The following is a 23,605-nucleotide window of genomic DNA, read 5'->3' on the forward strand; positions in this document are numbered from 1 at the left end:
GAGCACCGAAGGATTGTTTTCCTTCATAATTAAGCATGTTATGGATATTATTATATGGAGTTACACAGGATGCGCTGCCTTTCCAACTCCATCCTTCCCAGACCCCACGGGGCGGTCACTGGGTGCTAAGGGATGTGGGACAGGTGGGATGAGCATGTCCAGGGAAACAAGAAAAGGAGGTGATGAAAAGGGCAGTGATGATTTAAAAGGGTTTTCTTTCCTTTCATAAGATTCCAGCCTGCCTCTTACACACCCAGTATTTTTTCCCATCGTATTCTGACTAGTTCTGAACACCAGGCAGGAATGGAACACATAGTACCAGAGTCCAATTTCATTATTCATCATAGAATTTCTGCCTAATATCTAATCTAAACCTACGTCCTTTCAGTTAAAGCCATTCCCTCTGTCCTGTCCCTCCATCCCTTGTCCAAAGTCCCTCTCCAGCTCTCCTGGAGCCCCTTTGGGCACTGGAAGGGGCTCTGAGCTCTCCCCAGAGCCTTCTTTTCTCCAGGCTGAACAATCCTAACTCTTTGTAAATGATGCTATTTCTTTATTTGATTTTATCTCTATTTAGTCTTCTACAACATTACTACATGAAAAATCTGCGCTACATTTTAGAAAGCAACTAGCTGTATCAAGAAAATGTCATTTTTTGTCCATCCAGACTGGGATGTGAAAGGGCTGCTGTTTCTACACCACGTTTGGACAAAATGCTTTACATATATTAGACAAGTCATGCCTATATGGAACACCACCAGCACTAATTAGCCCAAACTAATTTCCCTTCCTCATATTGCCGTGACATCACTGTATGCAACAGACAGGGCTGTGGTGACTCAGCTCCTGTCACTTTTCGGGGTTTTTTGGAGAACTAAGCCTCATCCTCTGGGAAGTGTCCAGAGATAAAACACACAGTTCCTCATAGTCTGAAAAATCATTGTGTTTTCCCAAAAAGCTGAAACAATTTCCCTTTCCTGATACTCCTCAGTCTCTGAGGGACTCGGTGACTTCATTTTCACTCTTGGGAAGCTGAATCTCCTGCCGTAACTTTGACTTTTCTCAACAAATATCATGGAAAATTATAATGAGCTCTATCAACATGGAAGCCTTTACAGAGTTAATTTCCAGTCATTAAAAATGAGTAGAGACTACATGCAGGATCAGGGTAGTGTATTATATATACATAGATCATATATATGTATATATGTGTATATCTCTATATATATATGTATCTATATGTATAGATATACACACCCTGGAGAATTCTTCTGCTTATGGCACAAAGGTATTTTTTCTAGGTAAAATTTCAGAAGTAGGAACAAAATTACCATCCTTTCTGCTCTGCAAGTGTATATCTCTATTGTTTTCAATACTGTTTATCTTATTTCAATGAAAAAAAATTAAACGTTTCTGTAGCAGATTGCTTTTTTTTTTGTTTTTTGGGTTTTTTTGCCTCTAAAATTCTGGAAGGCTGGGAGGAAGTGGGATTGTTTTTGGCAGTGTAGTGAGGGGAAAGATTAAAGTGTAATTTTCAGCTCCACAATGCAAATAAATGTAAAGTGTAAAGAGGGGAAGGTTTAACTTAACTTTTGACTCCATGATGGCGGCAAATGCAAACTTTAGTGAGGGGAAGGATTAAACTGTCAACTTTGGGCCCTGTGAGGGGACTGAATTTAAAGTGTAGTGGAAGGAGTGATTAAAGCGTTAACTTTCGGCTCCATGACGGGAAGTGAATGCGGAGTGTAACAAGCGGAAGGATTAAACTCTTAACTGTCGGCTCCATAAGAGGAGCGAAGAGAAAGTGCAGTGGGGTGAAAGATTAAAATGCTAACTTTCGCCTCCAAAGCCGAGCACGGACGGGATTAACCCCGCAGTTCCCGGCCGAGCCAGCAGCAGCGCAGGCGCGGGGAGCGCCCGTCCGGCCGCCCCTCCCCTCAGCCCCAACACCCAAGATGGCGGCGGCGCTGAGGCGGCCCCTCCTTCCCTGCCCCTTCCCGCGCTGCGTCACGGCTCCCGCCCTCTCCCTCCGCGCCGCCATTGGCCGCGGGGCGCGCGCGGCGCAGCCAATGGGCGGCGGCGCCCACAGCGAGGCTGCCCCTGTTTCCCCCTCCCCGCCTCGCTCGCCCCGTCCCTTCCCCCGCTCGGCGGCACCGGCGCGTTCGGGCCGCCGGCACCGGCCCGGGCCCGCTCCGAACCGCCCCGCTCCGGGCCCCGCCGCCGCCCGCCGCACCGCGCCCGGCCCCGCTCCGGGCCCCGCCACCCGGCCCCGCGGCGGCGCCCCCCTCGCCCCGGCCCTTCCCGGCTCGCCGAGGCCGAGAGCGGGCCCGCCGGGCCCCCGGCGCGCTCGGGCCCGGGCGGAGGCGGAGGGGCCGCGCTCCTCCCTGGCCGCCCCCGCCATGGCCGACAACGAGAAGCTGGACAACCAGCGCCTCAAGAACTTCAAGAACAAAGGCCGCGACCTGGAGGTGAGCGCGGCGGGGCCCGGCCGAGGCGCCCGCTCTGAGCCGCGGGGAGGCGGGAGCGGCGCGGCCGGGAGGGGAGGGAGGGCAGGCCGGGGAAGGAGGGAGGAAGAAGCCGCCGAGGCCGCGCTGTGGGCCGGGCGCGGCCGGGCCTGCGGGCGCCGAGCGAGGGGCAGCGGGCGCGCCCGCCCGGCGCCCCCCGGGGGCCCCCGCGCCCCCCGGGGCCCGGCAGCGGCGGCGCCCCCCGGGGGCTCGGGCCCGGCCTGTCCCGGCGGCCCCGCTTCGGGGAGGCTTGGCCGGAATTCCTGCAGGAACAATCTCTCCGAGCGGCCCCTAAAAGCCTGAGTCAGGATTAGGGCCCAGTTGGGTGTAGTGCTGCGTGTCTCCAGGATATCGAATTAAATAAATAACGCCTTAATCTTCATAGCAAGATTGGCTTTTGAAAAAATCACCTTTTTTTCTCTTTTTTTTTTTTATTTTTAATATTTCTATTTTCTGTTCAAATAGTTGAGAAGCAGTTCTGGCTTGTAGCACAGAGCCCCTGAACTTTTTGATGGTTCGATTACTTGAACTGCGAAGGTGCTTCCTAAATACAGCAGGATACATAATTAACTTGGGGTTTCCTTAGGAAATTGTCAAATTTTAAAACTAGGTATCAATCTTCACCTTCAAACACTCGGCTAGGAGTGCTGGTCAGAGCTTAAAATTGTCTGTACAGGGTTCTGGACAAGAATTTTGGCATTCTTATGGCTGTTTTTTACTAGCCTTGAAGTGTCCCTTGTGTTCTCCATAATATTCCAGGTTTTTATATGAAGATATTGCAATGTTTCAAAAGTAAAAATCACTTTATGTCCCTGCATTAATTAAGACATCAGCCAAGTTTCTCAGAAGTCTGTAACACCTGGATTTTTGGCCTGTCCAATTAGATTGATAAAACAGTTGATTATTCAGTTATGTCCAAACTTTTGGCAAAAATATTGGGAGCGGGAATAATTCATTGCTGTGTTTCCTAACAGGGTTTTGAGGTGGTTGGTAATGCCTTGCCTTAGATATTAATTTGTTTTTATATTTTGTTTTGTGACCACTGAATAAACAATTTTAGCAAGGCATCTTTAGGAATGCACACAGAACGTGCCATTCCAGTGGAAAATGGGATTCATGAGAAGACACAGGTTGGAATTAAGATGTTTTATTGCAGAATTTTAAGGGAAAAGGGCTGAAGTAGGGAAGGTTCAGGATGGACACACAGAGGTAACACCACGTGTGAGTGTGTCAGAAGGCAGGGAAGCTCTTCAATCTTTTTTTCTATTATTATTATTATTTGCTGCAACCCTTAAACACCTTTTTCCACAGTCCAAACCCACTGCTGGGCCGTGTTAAATTTTAGAGAGTGACATTTATCCAGCAAATCCTAGAGCACACGCCTGCTCCCTAAAATAACCACATTGCAGGGCTATTTTTCATACAATAGCTCAGGCTTCTGGCTGTCCTTGCTGCTCATTAACTGCTTACACATCACCCTGGGCATCAGGCTCAGGGAATTGCTGCTGCCCACTCTCAGCCAAGTTCCTGGGGCAGGAAACCTCCAAAATCCAACTTGCAGGGCTGTTTGGGCAGAAAGTTGTGTATTTATTTGGCAGAGGAAGTAAACGTTTGATCTTTATCTCCTTCACTCCTCCCCCTTTTTATCTCCGCTGAAATTCTGGTTGGCCCTGGGTTGTTTTTACAAAACTGTCATGTTATCAAATTTTCCATGGCAGTTCACCCTCAGAGAAATAAGAACTCACCCGAATTTTGGTGAATGCCAAATGAAGAGATTTCTAGAGGTTAAGAAAGGTTGCCATGTTGTGAATTGCAACTTCCTAAAGATGTTCTCTTAATTCCATGTGCTCAGATCAGTCCATTGACAGTTACAGTGCCAGCAGTTCCTGTCACATTGTCCTTGCCTTCCAGGTTTTACATTTTCACAGGAAGTTCTTGTATTTCTGACATAAATTAGGGAATTTCCTACATTTCATCCCTCAAAGTACCAAACATTTATTCACCTTTTTGAATACTTAAGTTGAACTTTCATTTATTTTTATTTTTTTCCCCAATATGCTTCTGAAAATACAAAATTCCTTCATATGCTGAAGTCTTGGGTAAACATTTCCTGCACGGGCACGTTGTAAATAATTGCTGCCATGTGTTTGGAGACGACAGATCTGTGGTGACACTGGGAATAGAGGGATTCACTGGGACCAGAAATCTCCAATAATTCCTTGTGCTTTCCCTGATTTCTGCTCCTGCTCAAAGGAATACACGGTGTAATAAAGTTTTTAATAGTGGGAGAGTTGGTGCTGGGAGAGAGGTAATTTGGAGCTGAGGCATCATCTCTGCGGGAAATTGAAGATTTCTGGTCAGTGCTTGCAACATTTTTTTAGGGTCTTCAAGATTTTAGAGCTGTGGGGGAAAATTGGAATTGGTTCAACACAAAGAGGAGCCTTAAAAACTGCAGAAGTGGCCAGAGTTTTTCTCTTTAACCTCCAACCCCAAAGTCTGTCTTGAAGAAGGGCTTATGTGGACGCTGCTATTAAATTATGCAAATACTTATCCATTAGGGAGCAGGGTAAGGTGACTTTTTTCATCTTGTGTCTTCAGTGAGGAACAGGTTTTACTTGGGCTTTTTTTTTCTCCTTGGATGAGAAAGGTTGAGCTGTTTTTTACTGGTTATTGTGGGCATGGCTGTGCTGACACCCATCCAACCTTTCTTTTTAATGGTAATACCACAGATCTCAGAGTTAAATACCAGATCTTTACTGTACAAAGGCCAGATAAGTGCAAATTGTTCATTGTGTCTGTGCTAGAGTTTTATGAATAATTTGAGTTTAAATAATGCCTTTTTTAGCCGTGCATTTAGGGATCTTGATTTGGGAAGGTTTGCAGAATTTTGGGGTGTTTTATTTGCTTCATTTTCTTTCACCTGGTGATTCAACATTTCATTTTCTCTTGGTGATTGTTGCCTGCTGCAGTATTGCAATCTGACTGACATTTAGGGTTTTTTTTTAAAATGAAATAAAAAATATTTCCTGCATTTTACTTCTCTGGAAGTCCTGGAAGAATCTGCTGAATCTTTTCTCCCCTTCCTCACCTGTGTTGCTGGGCAGGAGATTAAGGATTGCTTGAGCAGTGCCAGCACAGGAGAGGTGTTAAATAGAGATTTCTGCTCTGCAATTGAGAGATGCATGAAGGGAAATGCTGATAATTCCGTGATGCAGAGCACTTCAAAACTAATTTTGGAGCAGCCATTGCATCAAGATGCTTGAAGATCAGTAATGTCAGGATTTTAAGAGCATCATTCACTGGACTTTAAAAATACCAGTATATTTGAGAACACCAAGGAAGCTCCAAGGGAGGGAAAAAAGGTGCTGGTGTGAGATGTATTGAATATTGCAGGTACTTTGAAGCTTTTCAACCCTTTTTGTATCCCACACAAAATAGTCTGCTTGGGATTAAATATGGAAGAACTGAAGGAGAGCAGGAATTTCACTCAGTGCGATAAAAATAGGTTCCTTTAAGCTGACTTGGAGTTCTGTGGTGAAGCTCATCCATCTTGTCACTCTCAAATGATACTGAGATATTTGTTTAAGGCATTTTCTCTGCCATGCACAGCTTCTCCAGGAAAAATGGGGCTGGTAGCACTTGTAATGTCTTATTGATTTTTATTTTTTTATCTGGAACTCAGACTCCCATTTTCATTCTGAAGGGGGAAGAGTTGCTGAGATGTGATTTCTGGGGGTATCTTGGCTTGGCTTTATGATCCCAAAGCATTTTTATCAGTGATCTTGAGAGCAGATTTCATTGCTCCAGTTTGGAGTTGAGATGGGATTTGTATAGGAGGGGAATAATGGATGGAGTAGGGCCTGGATCACTGGATACAACTGAGGAAAAATGGTCTGGTTTCACATATCTATTCCCTGTGGGGTGTTTTTTGTTTTTGTTTGGAATCCCAGACCACACCGGTGCTGGTAGCAACTTCCTGGGAAGGAAGGAAGGATGGCACAACCAACTCATTTTTTATTTACAGTAACTGTTGACTTTGCAGTTCCCCAGCAGAAACAATGTGCCTTTGGAAACCATTCCCTGGGATGAGAGGAGCAGCCAAGGTTCTACAGTTACTCCTGTGCTGTCAGACCTTCCTGTAGGAGGGGTATAAATGGAGTGGAGTATTTCATAACAGCAAAAAAAAACCCCACCCCACCCAGGAGTGACTGCAGGCTGAGTTCCTGATCCCTGCAGGGAAGGAACAGGGGGCAGGATCCCATCCCTGGTGTATTTAGGATGGAGTGGTGGATCCCAACTGCTTGAAATGTTCCTGGTGTTGCTGTGAAAACCCCCAGAATGTCTAAGGATCCTGCAGGCACCACTAACACGAGATTTTAATGATAAGCTGAAGGGCTCAGTCATGACTAATGGTCAGAAATAGCCCTTATGATAAATCTGAAGCTAAATATAATTGAAAAAAGGAGGATGGAGGGGTGGCCATCATAGGCTGACAGAAATAGATCGGATCATTTGATTTTTGATGTAGCAAATGACAAACAGGATCCAGTGACTGAAAGAGCCATGTGAATTCCTGCCAGAGTGGTGCATGTTTTTCAACTGGAGCCCTTCCCAGGGCCATTCTGAACTCTGCTTTTAAAGCCTTGCTGGTGAGAGTGGTTTCCTGTGTTGGTGTGAGCTGCAGCTGATTCACAGAGCTCAGATCTCCCGCAGAACAGAAGGGATAACTCCCCACGTGCCAAGGCACCACCATCCCTCATCTCTGCCCTTTGAGCTGTTCTCCAAAATGCAGCACGAGTTGATCTTGGCTTTGCTCAGCATTTTACTTTCTCCAAACTGTTCCATCGGGAAATCCCATGGCAGAGCTGACTTCAGTTCTCATTTGTTGTGCTTTTCCTCAGAGGATGAGCAGTGCCAGGTTGACCTGTAGCTATTCTGTCAACAAACTCTGTTTACACAGGGTGATTTTAGTGGAGCCAGGTTTTGGGAAGTTGTGCTTAAGCGTGACTTCAACGGTGGCTTGTCTTTCATGTGAAGGCTTTTGTGATTCCAAGGTGTGCAGGCAGGAATTCAGGCATGGGCCTGTCAGCTTGTGGCAGGAGGGAGAACATTGTTCTTGTCCCAGCAGAGGATCTTTTAAAGTCTGATCACCTGCAGATAGGATTTTTCAAGTAAAGAATCTTCTAAATGACACATTGAGGCTTTGTTGTTGTTGTTGTTGTAATATTTGTTTTGATCCCACTTCTCCCAATGTCAGCAGCAGCTTTGCTGTGACCAGCAATGTCATCCCTGGGGTTTGGGAAGAGCCATCGCTCTCCCAGGGCAGCTTTTGGGTGGGAATGCCGATTTTCTTGGCTTGTACTTTGGGAAGGTGTTAAAAGCCCTGTGAGATCATCAGGGGCGTGGTACAGTTCTGCAATCGGATTATGAGAGCCTTCCCTCACATTGATTTCATCTTGGATGTGCCAGATCAGAAGAGTTTGGAGAAACTCCAGCGAGCATTTGAGAGCAGGAGCCTGGAGTACCAGAGTCAGGTGTAAAGCTGCAGCATCTTTCCCAGCCTGGAAGTTCTGGGTGGGCTCCAGTGGTGGATCAACTGCTGGAGAAATATCCACGGGGTGATTCCTGCTTTCACTCTGCTCTGCAGAGCTGCAGCTGCTGCCTGGGGGCTCGGGCATTCCAGGGAATGTGGATCCCTGTGAGGAATTGGAGCTGCTCCTGGGAACTTTGCCTTTTCCAGAGCAGGAAGCTGTCCCTGAGGAGAGGTTGGATTTCCCCTCAGACCAGGCAAAGTTCTGCCTCCAGAGCAGCAGGAAACCATCCCTTCTTTTCCATGTTTTTCCTATCTTCCACATTTTTTTCTGGAGCTGCAGTGTCGTGCTCAGCTGAAATTTGATCTGATGGGCTGCATGTTCTTTTTGATAAAAATAATGATACTTTGAAAGTGAGGTTTTAATGCTTATCTTCAGATCTCCTTGCTCTTCAGGAGGTTCCTTTTCCTTCTGTCCTGTGCTTGGGGACTTGCAGCTTTCCCTGGGCTTCTCACAATAAAAATGGAATTATTTAGAATTTTGCTGTTCTCATTCACTGCTGTAGAGTTCAAAGTGTAGAACAAAATCACTCCAGACTGATTTATTTCTCTGTTTTCTCTGCAGTAGCACAAGCAGCAATAAACCAATTTATGTATATTTCCCATTGATTTATTTTCCTGAATACTGTCCATGGCAGCTGTAGAGAAAATGACAAAAAAAATCAATCTTAGAATGTCAAAGGTTTTAATTTATAAATAATAGTTCTAGAACTCAGCTTTGCTCTCAGGGTCTCTTAATTTGAGCTTGTTTATAAATTTCCATGGTCTTTTTAATGCTTTTGGTGCTGTTTTATGCACAACTCCTTTCGATTTTTCCCTTTGAAAGACATGGTTTTATTCCTTTTTTCCTCAACATGAAGATTTAGGGGAGCATTTTACTATATAATAGCAGAAGTATTGTAGTTATTTCCATTTCCTGTAGGATCTCTGCTTTTATAATGAAAATTAAACCATGTGTGTTAAAGTTATTTAAAGTGCATGAGCTGAAATAGTTGTACAAGAACTTTTTTAATTGTTCTAAATTCAGACTATGATGGTTTTTTTTGATCTTGATTCTTTCCAGACTATGAGAAGACAAAGAAATGAAGTTGTTGTGGAGTTGAGAAAGGTGAGAATTATTATTCTTCTATTTTATATTATTCTTCTTCTATTTTATATTATGATTCTTGCCAATGGTAAGAGTTTTTGTTAAAGACACAAAAGTTCTGAAGTTATGGAAATTCCAAAACTTTTGTCCTGAAAACCTGGAGTTTATTTGTGACCTAATTAAGGGAATCATTTTTACACTTCCAGAGGTTTTTAAAGATTTTTATACATCTTGGATTTTCCTTTGAAAATCAGCTGTTCCTGCTCACTTGCAGGCAGAAAGTTACTGGCCTTGCAAGTGAGGAAGAGTGTGAAGGTAAAAGTGGAATTGTTGGAAAAAAGAATCACAACTGGAATTCTTCTGAGCTGAACAGGAAACTTCTGGGAATTGCTGTGTCCTGTTAGAAATGACAAATAAACTGGAATTTTGATGGATATGTGCACATCAAACTTCCAGCACCAGTTGGATGCAGGATTTTTAGGAAGAATTCCCAAAATGGGTTTCTCTGTGCAGTCCTTTCCAACATCTTTTGGGAAATTTAAATGTCAGTGATGGTGTCTTTTAGGATTGTTTGAAGCAGAAACTTCTCTTCCCTTCTTAACACCCCCACCCTCCTCTAAATCCAAGTTTTAAAGGCATTCCATTGTTTTTCTCTTTAAGAACAAAAGAGATGAGCATCTCCTAAAGAGAAGGAATGTCCCCCATGAAGATATCTGTGAAGATTCTGATATAGATGGGGACTTCAGAGTGGTAAGAATTAACTCACAATAATTTCTTCTTTTTGCATACTTAAAAGACATTTGGAATTTCTGACTGCTTTTTGTCTCTGTTTTCTAGCAAAACACTTCTTTGGAGGCAATAGTACAGGTAAGAACCATTAAATTGTTTGAATATTCTTCATGGCATGATGACAGATATGTGAAAAATCTAATTTTTCTTATTTTAGAATGCTTCAAGTGACAACCAGGGTATTCAGTTAAGTGCTGTGCAGGCAGCAAGGTAAGAACACACTTTGCTCAAATATCCCGATTTCATTCTGATTTTATCATGCTCTTAAGGTCAGAAAATGTTAGCTTAACTGAAATTGTATTAATTGATTTTTAAGAAGAAAATAGAACTGTAAAGAAATCAGAATACACAGACCCTTTAAGCAGTGTGGATTTTCTTTAGATGTAAATACCTGGATTTATTTGGTGCAGACTTGATGCTTCTCACAGAGTAAAATCCACTCTTTAAAGCAGTGTAAAATCTTTGGCTTTAAGTGCAGAAAGAGCTGAGTGTCTCCTTTGCTGGGTGGAGAAGGAAGAAGGTGTAGAAGCTGGAACTGAATAACTCTGATTTTTTTATTTTCCTGACTGGTGATAAACTTCCAAAGGGGAGAAAACATGGAATGAAATGGCCAATGGATGTAATGGCTTTGCTTTTCCAGTGGCTCCGTAATTTCACTTTGGGGGATTATTTTCACTTAAAGAGAAGGAAACAAATCCTGTGGGTCTTTGGGAGGAGGAGAGAAACACTTGGGAAGGAATTCCCAGCAGGAGCAGCTTGGTTGTTGGGGCTCCACTGGAGATTCCCAAACTCAACCAGAGCAAGCCTTTACTGACGTGCTCCAGTGTCAGCACTGATCTCTTTCTGAGGGGAGAGTTGGATTAAACAGTTCCCTGCTCCTTTCCAGGCAGGATTTGTGTGTAATTTGGGTTTTTTTTCCATTTCCCTGCACAGGAAGCTGCTGTCCAGCGACCGCAATCCACCCATCGATGACCTAATAAAATCAGGAATATTACCTATTTTAGTGCACTGTCTTGAAAGAGATGACAAGTGAGTATTGCCAAAACTCAAATTACTGCACCAATTCTTGCTATTAGCTGAAGTGCCCCTGATGTGAATAATAATTACTGTGGTTTGTCTGTCTCTGCAGTCCTTCCTTACAGTTTGAAGCTGCGTGGGCTTTGACAAACATCGCCTCTGGAACCTCGGAACAAACCCAGGCCGTAGTTCAATCCAGTGAGTCCTGCAGGGTGGAGTTGGTTCCATCCACATCTGGGATTTGGTTGGGATCAGGTTGTCCTGAAGGAGTTGCTGCCAGGTGTTTACCTCACACACCTGCTTTTGGCTTCCTTTTCTCAGGGTTTAAACCCACTGGGGTTTCCTAATGGTGAAACAGCTGGAAACTCACAGTATCTTAGCAGAGTCGGTATCTGCTGGTTTCCAGTTTTCAAACTTAAAAAAAAACAACAAACAACCCTAAAAGTCCCCAAAAAACTTGAAATAAAACCAAACAGCCCCTCTGAAAAGCTCCCTCTTGTGAAGAGGGAAGAGTATTAATGCACCAGAGGTTTGCCTGACACCGAACTCTTCCAAAATCGAGTTGAATTAAAAAACCTGTCCTTCCTATTTTGAGACATCTGAAACGTGGGAAGGAATTGTTGTTGGAATCTCAGCTGCCAGGCAGAGCAAACTTTGTTCTGGACTCCAAGCATGTCCTGAAGCTGAGCTTCTGTTGCTAAATCAAAACTAAGTGGGCAGGGTTTTTAATTGAGTGAACAAACCAGAGCTTCTTGAAGCATCAAAGATAGCGTGAAATGAGTTTTTCCTAAAATATAAGGAAAGAAATACACAAAACTTACATTGGCTGCAGAATCAGTTGCTTCTGCTTTTGCAAAGTCAGTGTTAAGAGCTTGTGAGCTTTGATATAATTTGGTTTTCACTTTTATAGGATGTACCTTTGGTACTACTTTACCTTTTTCTCTGTCCTCTTCCTTTCCCAGTTGCAACCTGAATTTTCTTTGGGAAATGTCATTAATAGATAATCTATCCCACCCCTGGTCTAGAACACTTTAAATCTAATTTATCAATGGATTGAGCACTGTTTCAGTGATTTCTGTAGGTCTGTATTGCACTCTCTTAGTCAATTTAATAGCTGTGACATATGGAATTATGATTTATTTAAATTAAAAAGATGCTCTTTTGTCATTTTTCCATAAGAATTTATTAATCTGCTTGCTGGAGATGTTTTTTGTCCTTGCATACAGACACTGTAAATACCTTTATTTAACAGGAAATAAGAATCCTGCTGATTTGTTGTTTCTCTAGCAAACACATGGTTAACATGAAGAAAAAATCCAACTGAAAATTTCAAATTTCTCTTGAAATATATGAAGTAAATGGGTTCCTTACAGACTGAGCTGTTATGTAAGAAACACCTCAGTGCTGGGGGAGAATCAAACAGAATCAATTATGTAATGGGGATTCCTTTCCTGCCCTCTTCCTACATTCCCACTCCTCAATTCCCACTCCATTCCTGCTTATTCTTGAGTTGCTTCACTTGAATGGCTGAGTTTGGTCTTTGCACTTGGGTCTGGTGCAGAACTTAGCAGAGAATTTCTAAATTCAATAAGTGGAACTGAATTTGGATCTTGACAAGCTTCAGTAAACTTGAGACTTGCAAACAAATTAAATGTCAGGGGTTTAATATTCTCGAGTGCAGGCTCTGTAAGAATATGCAGCAGAGGAAGAATTATTGCAGTGTTTTATTTTAGTATCACCTGGGAAATTAGTGAAGCTTTCACCAGTTCTTAACAGGAGAAAAATGTCTCATGTGAGAGTTAATTCTGTGAATTATTTGCTCTTTTGAGATGCATTTTTTTAACCATTTCCCTGGGTTCTTTCTGTACCTTTCAGATGCTGTGCCGCTTTTCCTGAGACTGCTGCATTCACCTCATCAAAATGTTTGTGAGCAAGCAGTGTGGGCTTTAGGAAATATCATAGGTGGGTGTTCCTCCTGCCACCACCATGTTGGGTTATTGTTTGGAAACTTGCTCAAGGAATCTTCAGGAATATGTTGGGCTCTTGGTGGTCTGGTGGTGTCTGCCACCACCATCAATCTGGAAATGCTGGGGTGCTTTTTGTTGAAACCTGGAAATGCTGGGGTGCTTTTTGTTCAAATCTGGAAATGCTGGGGTGCTTTTTGTTCAAATCTGGAAATGCTGGGGTGTTTCCTGTTGAAATCTGGAAATGCTGGGATGTTTTCTGTTCAAATCTGGAAATGGTGGGCTGTTTTCTGTTCAAATCTGGAAATGGTGGGCTGTTTTCTGTTCAAATCTGGAAATGGTGGGCTGTTTTCTGTTCAAATCTGGAAATGGTGGGCTGTTCTCTGTTCAAATCTGGAAATGGTGGGGTGCTTTTTGTTGAAATCTGGCAATGCTGAGGTGTGTTTTGTTGAAATCTGGCAATGCTGGGCTGTTTCCTGTTAAAGCACCACTGATTGTCTCCCACAGGTGATGGACCCCAGTGTAGAGATTATGTCATTAGTCTTGGAGTAGTGAAGCCACTGCTGTCCTTCATCAGCCCCTCCATCCCCATCACCTTCCTCAGGAACGTCACCTGGGTCATGGTCAACCTGTGCCGCCACAAAGACCCCCCTCCACCGATGGAAACCATCCAGGAGGTGATGGGATTGCTCTGGAGTGGGGTTGAATTCCAGCTGGGGGTTTGGAAAGAAAGAACTTTAGAAATATCTGCTTTAGAAATAACCCTCAGGTGTTCCTTTCCCCCCTCAGATCCTGCCAGCGCTCTGTGTTTTAATTCACCACACGGATGTAAATGTGAGTGACCTTTCCTAAAGCCACTTGCAGCTTCTGCTGTAGTTTTTTTAGCTGAAATAGAAAATAAAGTTAAAATCTGTGATGTTGCCCTTGATTAGGATAAACTTCTTTTGATATCTATTAACTATTTCTCTTTTAAATCTTGATGTTATTTTTAAATAGTGATTTTTTTTGCCCCCCTGGTATTTCTGTCTTTGCAATTGTTTATTTGCATGTACTTTCCCTGCACTTACAACTGAAACTGCATTTTATTTTTATTTCTGTGAGCATTCATTCACAGAGAAATAGAGGATTTTTTTTGCCCAGCACTTACATTTGTAATGAAAATCAGTGTGAATGAAAGAAAAATCAGTGTCTGTTGCACTTGTCAAATGTCAGGGGTACATGTAACTTCTGAGGTGTTAAATATGAAATTGTTACTTAAAAGTCAAGTAAATGAGCAAAACTTTATTGAAATTATGGAATAAGTCAGCTTTTTGTCTGACTGTAAATCAGAATTTAAGATTAATTCTTTGCTTCCTAAAGCAATTGTAGCTGAGTTAATGGCAACAGTGCTCTGCAAAAAATATGGCTATATTAACTTTACTATTCCTATAGCAATTATGTGATTTAATTTCTTGTCTCCAAGGAGGTGAAATTAAGTTTATTTGAGTTTTGGAAATGCTTGTATTGGTGAGCCAGTCAAGAGCTGTCAGCTGAAACAACACTCACTCGATATTTTTGCAAGCTGCCAGTTGAAATGCTCACATTTCTGCACACACTTATTAATTCCAATTAATTGTAAATTTATCTATAAATGTTCATTTTTTGGGCGCTATTTCTGTGCTATTGCCAGAGCTGTTGTCTTTTCCTGTCAGATATTGGTAGATACAGTCTGGGCACTCTCCTATCTCACGGATGCTGGCAACGAGCAGATCCAGATGGTGATAGACTCTGGAATTGTCCCTCACTTGGTTCCTCTCCTCAGTCACCAGGAAGTCAAAGTCCAGGTGAGTTTGGATCACATTTTGGAACCGGTGACCCCCAAAATGTGCTACTGCAGACAAAGCTTTCTTTTCATAGCTCACATTGAAATTTAACAAATATATTTTTCCTGCATGCTGCAGCATTTGCATAAAACCTTCTCTGTGCTCATCCTGGCTGAAAAAAAATGTTGTTTTGAAAGGAAATGTTTTGTTTTCAGACGGCTGCGCTGAGAGCCGTGGGGAACATCGTCACTGGCACCGATGAGCAGACACAGGTAGTTCTCAACTGCGAAGCTCTCTCACATTTCCCAGCACTTCTGACACATCCCAAAGAAAAAATTAATAAGGTGAGCAACACCAGGGATTTTACCTGATCGGTGACTTTTATGTTTGGCTGAGCTTGGGTTCCACGTTGTGTAGCAACATAAAGATGTGAATAATTAAATCCTTCCATCAGTTTGTGGCAAATTTCAGCAAATACTGATTTTTTTCTATTTTTTTTCTGGAAATTAATAGGGAATCCATAGGGGAGTCTCTTAGGAGCTGCAGACTTGTGCTTGACAGGAATGTCAATATTTGTAGGAAATCAAAGCTTTCTCTTCTAAATCTGGCTGTTGACTTAAAAGTTGGAGTTCTCAATACGTGAAATGTCACCTTAATTAAACTGACTCTCTTGGAAGTGATGACACGGAGCTAATTGGGTGTGTTTGGATGGAGTGTGTGTGAGAAGGGGAGGGAAGGCAGGCTGGGGGTTGTGTGTGAGGGGCTCTCGTGGGGGCACTGATGGCAGTGCTGAGCCAGGAGTGCATCTGAGGCGTGTTGGGCACCTCCGGGGCCCCTCTGCAACACTGCCGGTGATTAAAGCCCCAAAAAAGCCCACCAGGAGAGCCCCAGGCAGCCCAAATCTCTCCCAGGGTCACCTGTGATCCTGTGATCTGATCTCAGAGAGTCAGTGAGTGGAGGATGAACACTGCTGGAGCTTATTTTAGCTGGGAGAAATCTCAGCTAAAAAATTCTCCTTCAGGGAGGTTGAGAAGGGAATTGAATGGTGGGGAATTTCTCGAAAGGGAAAAATCTATCAGCTGTAGGATTTTTAAAGGTTGATACCCTGAATATACTTAAAATTGTATTTAAAACTGTTACTTCTTGATTAAAGTTTAGATTCTCACTCTAAAAGGGAGCTGAGGGCTCTGAATTTCATTCAGGGAGGGGCTGCTGGGGAAGAGATCTGTTCTTGCTTTGCCTGGGAGGAGACTCCAGGCCTTGTGGTCAGAATGAGCATAGAGTTGTCAACTTCAGAGAAATCAAGTGTTCATTAATAGTGCTGCATTTTCCTGTGGCTAAGAGGAGCCATTAGGAAGGGGATGAAGAGCTGTCTCCTGCACTGTGGTGTCTGGAGTACAGGATTTGTCAGGCATTTTGGCCATCAGCTCAAACCTGCTTATTGGCACTGCTGGAAGCAATCAGAAGTGCTCATCTGGCATTTTCTGTTTCCACATAATTTTTCCTTTTAATTTGAAGTATTTGGTTGAAGCTGGTAACAGTGAGAGACTGAGGAGTCTTGTGGAGTCACCAATGGTGAGATTGTCCCTGTGGTTTGTCTTAGCAAGAATTCAGCTCTGCACAGTCGAGCTGATTGAATGCTTGGTTGTGTTTAAGGTTGGCCAGTTGCAAATGTACAAATAAGAGTGGACATAAATGGTTTGGAATCCTTCTGTGAATTAATTGCTGATCTCTCATTTTGCAGGAAGCAGTGTGGTTCCTATCTAACATCACTGCAGGAAACCAGCAGCAAGTTCAGGCAGTAATAGATGCAAACCTTGTTCCAATGATAATCCATCTTCTAGATAAGGTCAGATCCCAAGGATTGGTGTTGGGGCTTCAAATCCTGCATTCCTTTTCATCTGTTGGGTGTTGGTGTCTTTTTAAAAGTGATTTCCCAAACAACTTTGTGCTCCCAAGGATCTGTTGTGGCAGAAAGAAGAAACAGCTAAAAGCACATGGGAATTATTTAAGGGAAAAGACAACACAGAGCTGGTCACAGCCAGCTCTGTTAATTGCCAATTTATTGATCTGTGAGAAAAGAATGGAGGCTTTTCCATGTAATGGCAGCCCTGAGGTGCTGGAGCAGCTGCAGTGTGTGCAGCAGTGCTGGGTCACAGCTCTCCCTGAGGATGTGACTGGCAGAGTGCAGTGCTGCAGCTCCTGCTTGCTTTGATGGCAGCAGAGTTCCCTTCCCCTGGAAGATCAGTTGCAGACCGTGGTTGTAGGGAAGGGATGAGCACACACTCAAACAGGACAGGATTTATTTGTTACTCTCACAGCAAACTGCTACAGTGGCACCATGCAGAGGGGACTGTAACAAACACAGCTTTTGTGGGAATCCTGCCTGACCTAAACCCCGGAATGACTCTTCCTGTCTCTTTCAGGGGGATTTTGGGACTCAGAAAGAAGCTGCTTGGGCAATAAGCAACTTAACAATCAGTGGGAGAAAAGACCAGGTGAGTCCAGCTTTGAGAAAACTTCCATTTCCTGTCTCGGGAAGTGCTGGGGTTGTGGATGTCTCTGTTCCTTCAGTGGGATTTGGGAGTGCCCTTCCCTTGTTTCTGGAGTGACTTGAGATCAGGAGCATCCCCAAGGCTTTGGTTGGAAGCTCTGTTGGGATGAGTGACTTCAGTCAGGCTCTGATGGGATTCTCAAACATTCCACATTTCTTTTTACCCTTTTTTTCCCAAACCATGAGGATGTGATAATTAAAAGGACAGTGACCAATGAGTAGAAGTACACAAGCCTCTTGTAAACCCAGAGTTTGGGATTTGTGGCAGGGTTGGGGTGGTGCTTCTTCAGAGATGAAGCTGACACTCCTTATCTGACACTGAAAAATTCACAGGATTTACTGCTTGGGTGTTGTAAATCCCAAATCTATTCATAGTTTAATACCCAAACGTTACCTCTGAAGGTTCCAAAAAGAGATTCCTGAAGTGGCCAGTGCAGAATGCCCTGAGCTGGGTGGGTGACTTGGAGGATTTGGACTTGCTGGGATGTGTTTGCTTGTGCTGCTGCCTCATTCCTGCTCTAACTCTTGGTTTTCCCCCCTCAGGTGGCTTACTTAATTCAACAAAATGTAATTCCTCCCTTTTGCAATTTGCTGACAGTAAAAGATGCACAAGTTGTGCAAGTGGTTCTGGATGGACTAAGTAATATATTAAAAATGGCTGAAGAGGAAGCAGAAACCATAGCCAATCTTATAGAAGAGTGTGGAGGTAGGAAGAGCAAGATTTTAATAACTTTTCCAGGGATTGCTGCTTTGGCATCCTGCTTGTGTTGGGTTTATTGTTGGCACAGATATTTTAAGCAAACCCATTTTAAAGCGCCCTTTTGGTGCCTATCAGGTGAATATCCACAGCTTTTCCTAAATTCATGATCAAATAAAATGTGGAGGATAATGGCAGTAAAGTTCATCAGGTGCTAATTTTGTAGCAATCTGCATATTAGACAAATTAGTCTAATTAACAGAAACCAAATTAGTCAATGTGGGGGTGATGTGCTTTACTTAATCATGCATGAGTCGTGTCCAGGTGAACTTGGAAAAATAATTCTACATACAGTGGTTGTAAACATGTAATAACTTTAATTTCCTCATGGCTTTGAGACTTTCTCCATGTTGGCTGTGATATAAATTGACTGAAACTTTTCAGGGATGAGAGAACAGTGATATTAAATTTGGGCAGAGGTGAAAAACTGTGGGATTTGTTAGCATGGAGTAAAATAACTTGTAAAATATCAAATCTTGAGGGGGGGCAGAAAGATCAAGTGATAAATGATGGCTGGGAGGAGAAAAGAGGTGTTTGTGCCAAAACTCTTCCTGTTAGAGCTTCAAAAAGATTTCTATGTATAAAATGTGTATAAATATGCCAGGTGGGTTTAACAGCATCTTATTCATAACCAGATTATTCATAATTCTACTCCCAGATGTATTTTTAATCTCTTTGTTGGAAGTTGTTTGGCCTGAATTTGGTGTTCTGAGATCTCTTGTGTGTTGATCGCAGGCCTGGAGAAAATTGAACAGCTACAAAACCATGAAAATGAAGACATCTACAAACTGGCTTATGAGATCATTGATCAGTTCTTCTCTTCAGATGATGTGAGTGTGCAGTTCCCTGCAGGGTGTCCTTGTTTTCAGGTGTAAATTTGCTTCAGGAGAAAAGCAGCAGCCCCAGGGCTGCTCTGGGACACTTGCTGGGCTCAGGGAAGAAGGAGCCCTCGTTTGAACCGACTGCATCTCCTGCCATTGCTCATGAGGAAGCATCTAAAGAAGATCTGATGCCTAATTTAAACCTCATCTCTAGGGATTAAAATCCCAGGCTGGGAATAGTTCACTTGACTCTCAGCTTGACATTTCCCATTTGATAAGCTCCCTGCTGACTCCAGGGCTGAGGCTGCTGCTTAAGAAAGTAGTTGGAATATCTGAATAATTCCAGAGGTGGAATGTGCTGATCAGGAAGGTTGTTTCCATTTCAAACATGGAACAGAAATCAGAGGCAGGGTTGATTTGTGTGCACTTCCAAGTCAGGAGTTGATTGCAGAGAGGGAAAGTGCAGCCCTGGCAGTCTGTGCCATGCAGGGAGGGTTTCTGCTGCATTGTAGAGTGCCAGAAATGCTCGAGTCCAGCTGCATTCGTGGCCTGTTTTCACTTGGAAGATTCTTTTATGCTGGAGTTTCACTTTGATGTGAACAATAAGATCCAAGTCTTGTTTAGCAACTCAACTTTGGCATTTACAGCTGGACTCAGAATTTTCAGTTTGTGTTTAGGGGTGCTGGTGTTCTCCTAAGAACTGAGGCAGTTTGTGAGGCTGCCAGGAGAGAAGATTGTGTGAACAGGAGGGTTTGGGGCACCTGGTAGCATTCCCTGACAAACAGGAGCCAAAACATTTGGGTTTAAATGACTTCATTTTAGCGCTCTCAGCTAAATGAGGGGAGAGGTGGCAGGGCTGCATGGGTGTTGGGGGTGAGGTGAAGGGACAGGGCTCCCCCTGCCCCACAGATGTTCCCAGTGTGAGCAGGAGGCTTGGAGGTGGACAGAGAGCTGCTGTGGGGTTTTTGGGATTGTCCAGCTCCTGTGGAGGGAGGATCTGTGGTGTCCCCACTCACCGTGTTCCCATTGCGTTCCAGATTGATGAAGATCCAAGCCTTGTTCCGGAAGCGATCCAAGGCGGAACATTCGGTTTCAATTCATCTGCCAATGTACCAGCAGAAGGGTTCCAGTTTTAGAGTGGTATTTTGGAAGTTTAGGTACAATGCAGCACCGAATAAAAAAAAAAAAAAAAGGTTTGATCCATCAATCTTGGCTCATGGGATGCTGCATTAAATCGGGGAAGTAAATGTGAAGATTTCATTTGGAATCACAGAAAAGCCCAAATGAAGTCAAGATGGCGAGTGGGTGCGAGTGAGAATGAGTGGCAAAATGTAACGACAAACTTCACACTGAATGCTTCTTTAGATTGTTCAAAGAAAAAAAAGGGCTACAGGTCACAGATCTTCAGTGCCTGAGAAGGAACACCGACCTCCCGGAGCAGCGGGGGGAACGCAGAACTCTCATCATCAGCCTCGTCCGCATCAGCGAGCAGGACGCCCACGGCACAGCAGCGAGAGGAGCCCAGGCCTTGCTCTGCAGCCCCGTGTGAGTGAGTGTCTGCAGCCACGGGCCCGGCCCGAGGGCAGAGAGTGCTTGTGAAGTGTCTGTGAACGCGTGCGAGCTTGAGTCGCCTCCAGGGGCTGAGAAACCTAAAATCATCCAATGACTTCAGAAGTGTTGACTTACACTGGACACACCGAGACCGGTTTAGCAGCAGACTCTGGTTTACTCCTGCAGCCTGTGTTTTTCTCTTCTTTTCCTTTTTTTTGTTTCCTTTTTTTTTGTTTCCTTTTTTTGGTTTCTTTGGTTTTTTTGTTTCCTTTTCTTTTTTTTCCTTTTTTTTGTTTCCTTTTTTTCCCCCCCTCTTCCTTTTTCTTTCCATTCTTTTGAATTTTATTTCTTTTTTTTTTTTCCTGTTACAGCTTCTTAGTTGTTTGTAAAGTCAGAATTTCAGGAAGGCTTCCCTGTGCATTTGCACCAGATGAATGTTTGATGTTATGAAAAGCTTTTCCATATCATCAAAACTAATTTGTAGATTTTTGCATGGAAAAACAAAACAAACAAACAAACAAAAAATCATCCATTTCCCTTCAAACTAGACTGTGTTGCAGTACACAAGTTGCCATAATAGTAGAAAGCAGTAAAATGTGGTAATAAAACCTCATCCTTTTCATTTTCAAAGATAACATGAAGACCTTTGCATGTGGTAATCTCCAGCATAGTTCATTTTTAGATTTTGTTGAGTCCTGTAACCAAAATGTTTCTGTTGTGGTAGGATACCGTGCTGTGTTTCAATGTTACTTGTTTTCAAACTTTGTTTTCTATGAAAATGATATGGAAACGTCTAAAAATGAAATTTGGTGCATATGTACTGCTGAATAAAGAGCGAAAAAAAGAGGTGTGAATAGATGTACAAATCAAGTCATGGTTTGAACACCTTTAATATGCCTAATCCAATTGTTTTAGACTCTTTTTATCTTAGATGTAGGCAGCCATGAACAATCTATTTTGAGCCACTTTAGAGAGAAAAAAAAAATAAAAAAAAAACCTTTGTATTTTTAAAACTTGCACAAAAAGGATGCAAGTGTTTTTATAATTGGAGGAATGCCTCAGTTTTGAGGTGGTGCACACTAAATTCAAGGTGATGTTACAAATTTGTACAAAGTGAACTCTTGATAAGGTGGCTCATAGTAGGAAATGCTGTGCCTTCCCCTTTGAGCACAAGTGTTGCATGAACAACAGTTTGCTATAATAAAACATCCCAGGTTAGCCACCATTAGCATCTATATCTACCTTGTGTTTTCAAATCAGCTGGTAATTCTGAAACACTGTAGAATGGATAAAGATTATTTTGTGATCATAACTCTTTGTTGGACTAGAGTATTTTTGCAGCATTCCTTGTCATCAGAAACATGAGTTTAAAGTTTAAAACTAGAAGCAGCGGAAAACTAGCTTGTGAATTTATCCAAGTAGAGTGCAGGCTAGGCTGTCTTGGGGAAATAAACAATAAAACTTGCAATTCTGCTGCTCTGGCTGTTTCTTTATTAAATATTCACGTTTTTCATCCTAAAACACAGAGATTATTTGAAGGAAATCACTTTTAAAATGTGATTTTAAATTTTAAAAATGATCTTAGATTTTAAAGATTTTCATTTTCACTTTTAAAATCAATTTTTAAAGGCTTTTTTGAGGTTGTTTTAGCTGTTAAGTGTTTGTGTGTTGCAGGCTGGAGTTATTTTGCCAAAAATGTTTAAAAATAACAGTTTTACTTCAGTTTAACTGAATTAACTCTATGTATTCACTAAATAAATCAGGGCTGTTTTCATGGAATCCACGGAGGAGGGAAATGAAATCCTTTTTCTGGAAGTTGCAACGTTCCAAGGAAAATTCTAACCAGTAAAATACAATTTTCACCCTTTGTGAGGGATTTTCCATAGGGAACAGGTGTTTGTGACAACTTCTGGTTTTCTAGAAACAAAATACCACCAAAATTAAATATTTAATGCCAAAAAATGCCCTTTTGGGCACTTCTTGGATAACATAACTCCAGAAAATTCCCTTGGGCTGCTGCTGTCCCGGCTTTTTCCCTTTTTGGCTGGGTTTGAGGTGGATTTTTAACAGGGAAATTCTTTTCCCCTGTCGCTGTTACTTCACCAAAATGTGGGAATGTGAAATTTTCCAGCCTCCACAGGGTGGCACCACTGGAGCTCTCCAGGAACAAACCTGAAGCTGCTTTGTGTGATGCCTTTTTTGTCCAAAATTTGAATTTTTGAAGTGATTACATTGTTGGGGAAAGGGGGATTTGTTGGGAAATCTTGGGATAAAAACAAGAAAAAATCTGGGAATCACCTCTGGGAATACTGATCACTGAGTTTGGATGTTGCATCCATATTTATATGTTAGATATATTAAAATATCCTCTACTATAATCTATATCCTATTTATATATATATAATATACTCTACTTTGGAATAGGAAATTATCTTTTCATCTGAGTTTAGGAGAGCAAATAGAAAAATATTTAAAGTATTAAAAGGACAAAAATAAATCTACAAATCAGCTGTGCCAGGTGGGAATTTTTTCTTTTAAGGAAAAATACAGCTACCCTGGAATTTTAGGATCTGGGAAGAAGAATAAGCTGAGTGGAAAGGGATTTATTGGGAAAAGTTGGAAGTGGAATTATCCTTGGCTGTTTCCAGCATTCCCTGGGCAGACCTCATCCCATCCTTCCCAGATATTCCAGGTAAATTGGGAATTTCTGCTCTGGGAGCGGGACAGGCTGGTAAAAATCCAAATTTCTGCATAGAACAGTCAGCTACTGAGCAAATGAAACCCTGGCAGAGACAGTTCCTCACTTTAGGATGTCTTCAGATTAAAACTGGGAGACTTTTTCCTGCTTTTAACTATAAATGTTTCCTCAGCTCTGTGTGTCACCAAATTCCTGGCAGGAAAGCTGCTCCTGAGGCTGGAAGCAATTAGAGGAATTCTGCATCTGGATCAAATCTTGGTGAGAGGAAACTTAGTAGCTGCAAACGTGTCAAGTTTACAAACTCAGGGTAAGCTGGAGCTACTGCTCCAGTGGAACTCGGGGGACACATGGGAATCACTGGGAAATCTTCATTTCCATCAAATAATTCCCATTTTTGCTTAGTCAATCCATTAGAAATCCTGTATTTATCCTGCTGGTTTGGTGTGCCCCAAAGCTGAGGAAGACTTTAAGTTG

At 42.7% G+C, this 23,605-nt stretch overlaps 1 protein-coding gene and 1 non-coding gene across 2 annotated transcripts; both read left to right on the forward strand.

The window, feature by feature from the left end:
* The first annotated feature begins 2,310 nt into the window (after nt 1-2,310).
* On the forward strand, nt 2,311-21,901 carry KPNA4 (karyopherin subunit alpha 4). The gene is made up of 17 exons (XM_005525122.3): nt 2,311-2,465; nt 9,155-9,199; nt 9,839-9,928; nt 10,016-10,045; nt 10,125-10,177; nt 10,901-10,996; nt 11,097-11,182; nt 12,860-12,946; nt 13,456-13,625; nt 13,738-13,782; nt 14,640-14,771; nt 14,966-15,094; nt 16,495-16,599; nt 17,177-17,248; nt 17,848-18,010; nt 18,797-18,891; nt 19,920-21,901. The coding sequence occupies exons 1-17, from the start codon at nt 2,397-2,399 to the stop codon at nt 20,016-20,018; spliced, it is 1,566 nt and encodes a 521-aa protein (XP_005525179.1). The 5' UTR covers nt 2,311-2,396; the 3' UTR covers nt 20,019-21,901.
* On the forward strand, nt 15,422-15,691 carry LOC148183636 (small Cajal body-specific RNA 7). Its single transcript, XR_015773544.1, has one exon.
* Nucleotides 21,902-23,605: the final 1,704 nt, after the last annotated feature.

The sequence above is a fragment of the Pseudopodoces humilis genome, chromosome 11 (assembly GCF_049639895.1).
Source record: "Pseudopodoces humilis isolate 2021_Gansu_Grassland_sample_001 chromosome 11, ASM4963989v1, whole genome shotgun sequence".
NCBI classification, from domain to species: domain Eukaryota; kingdom Metazoa; phylum Chordata; class Aves; order Passeriformes; family Paridae; genus Pseudopodoces; species Pseudopodoces humilis.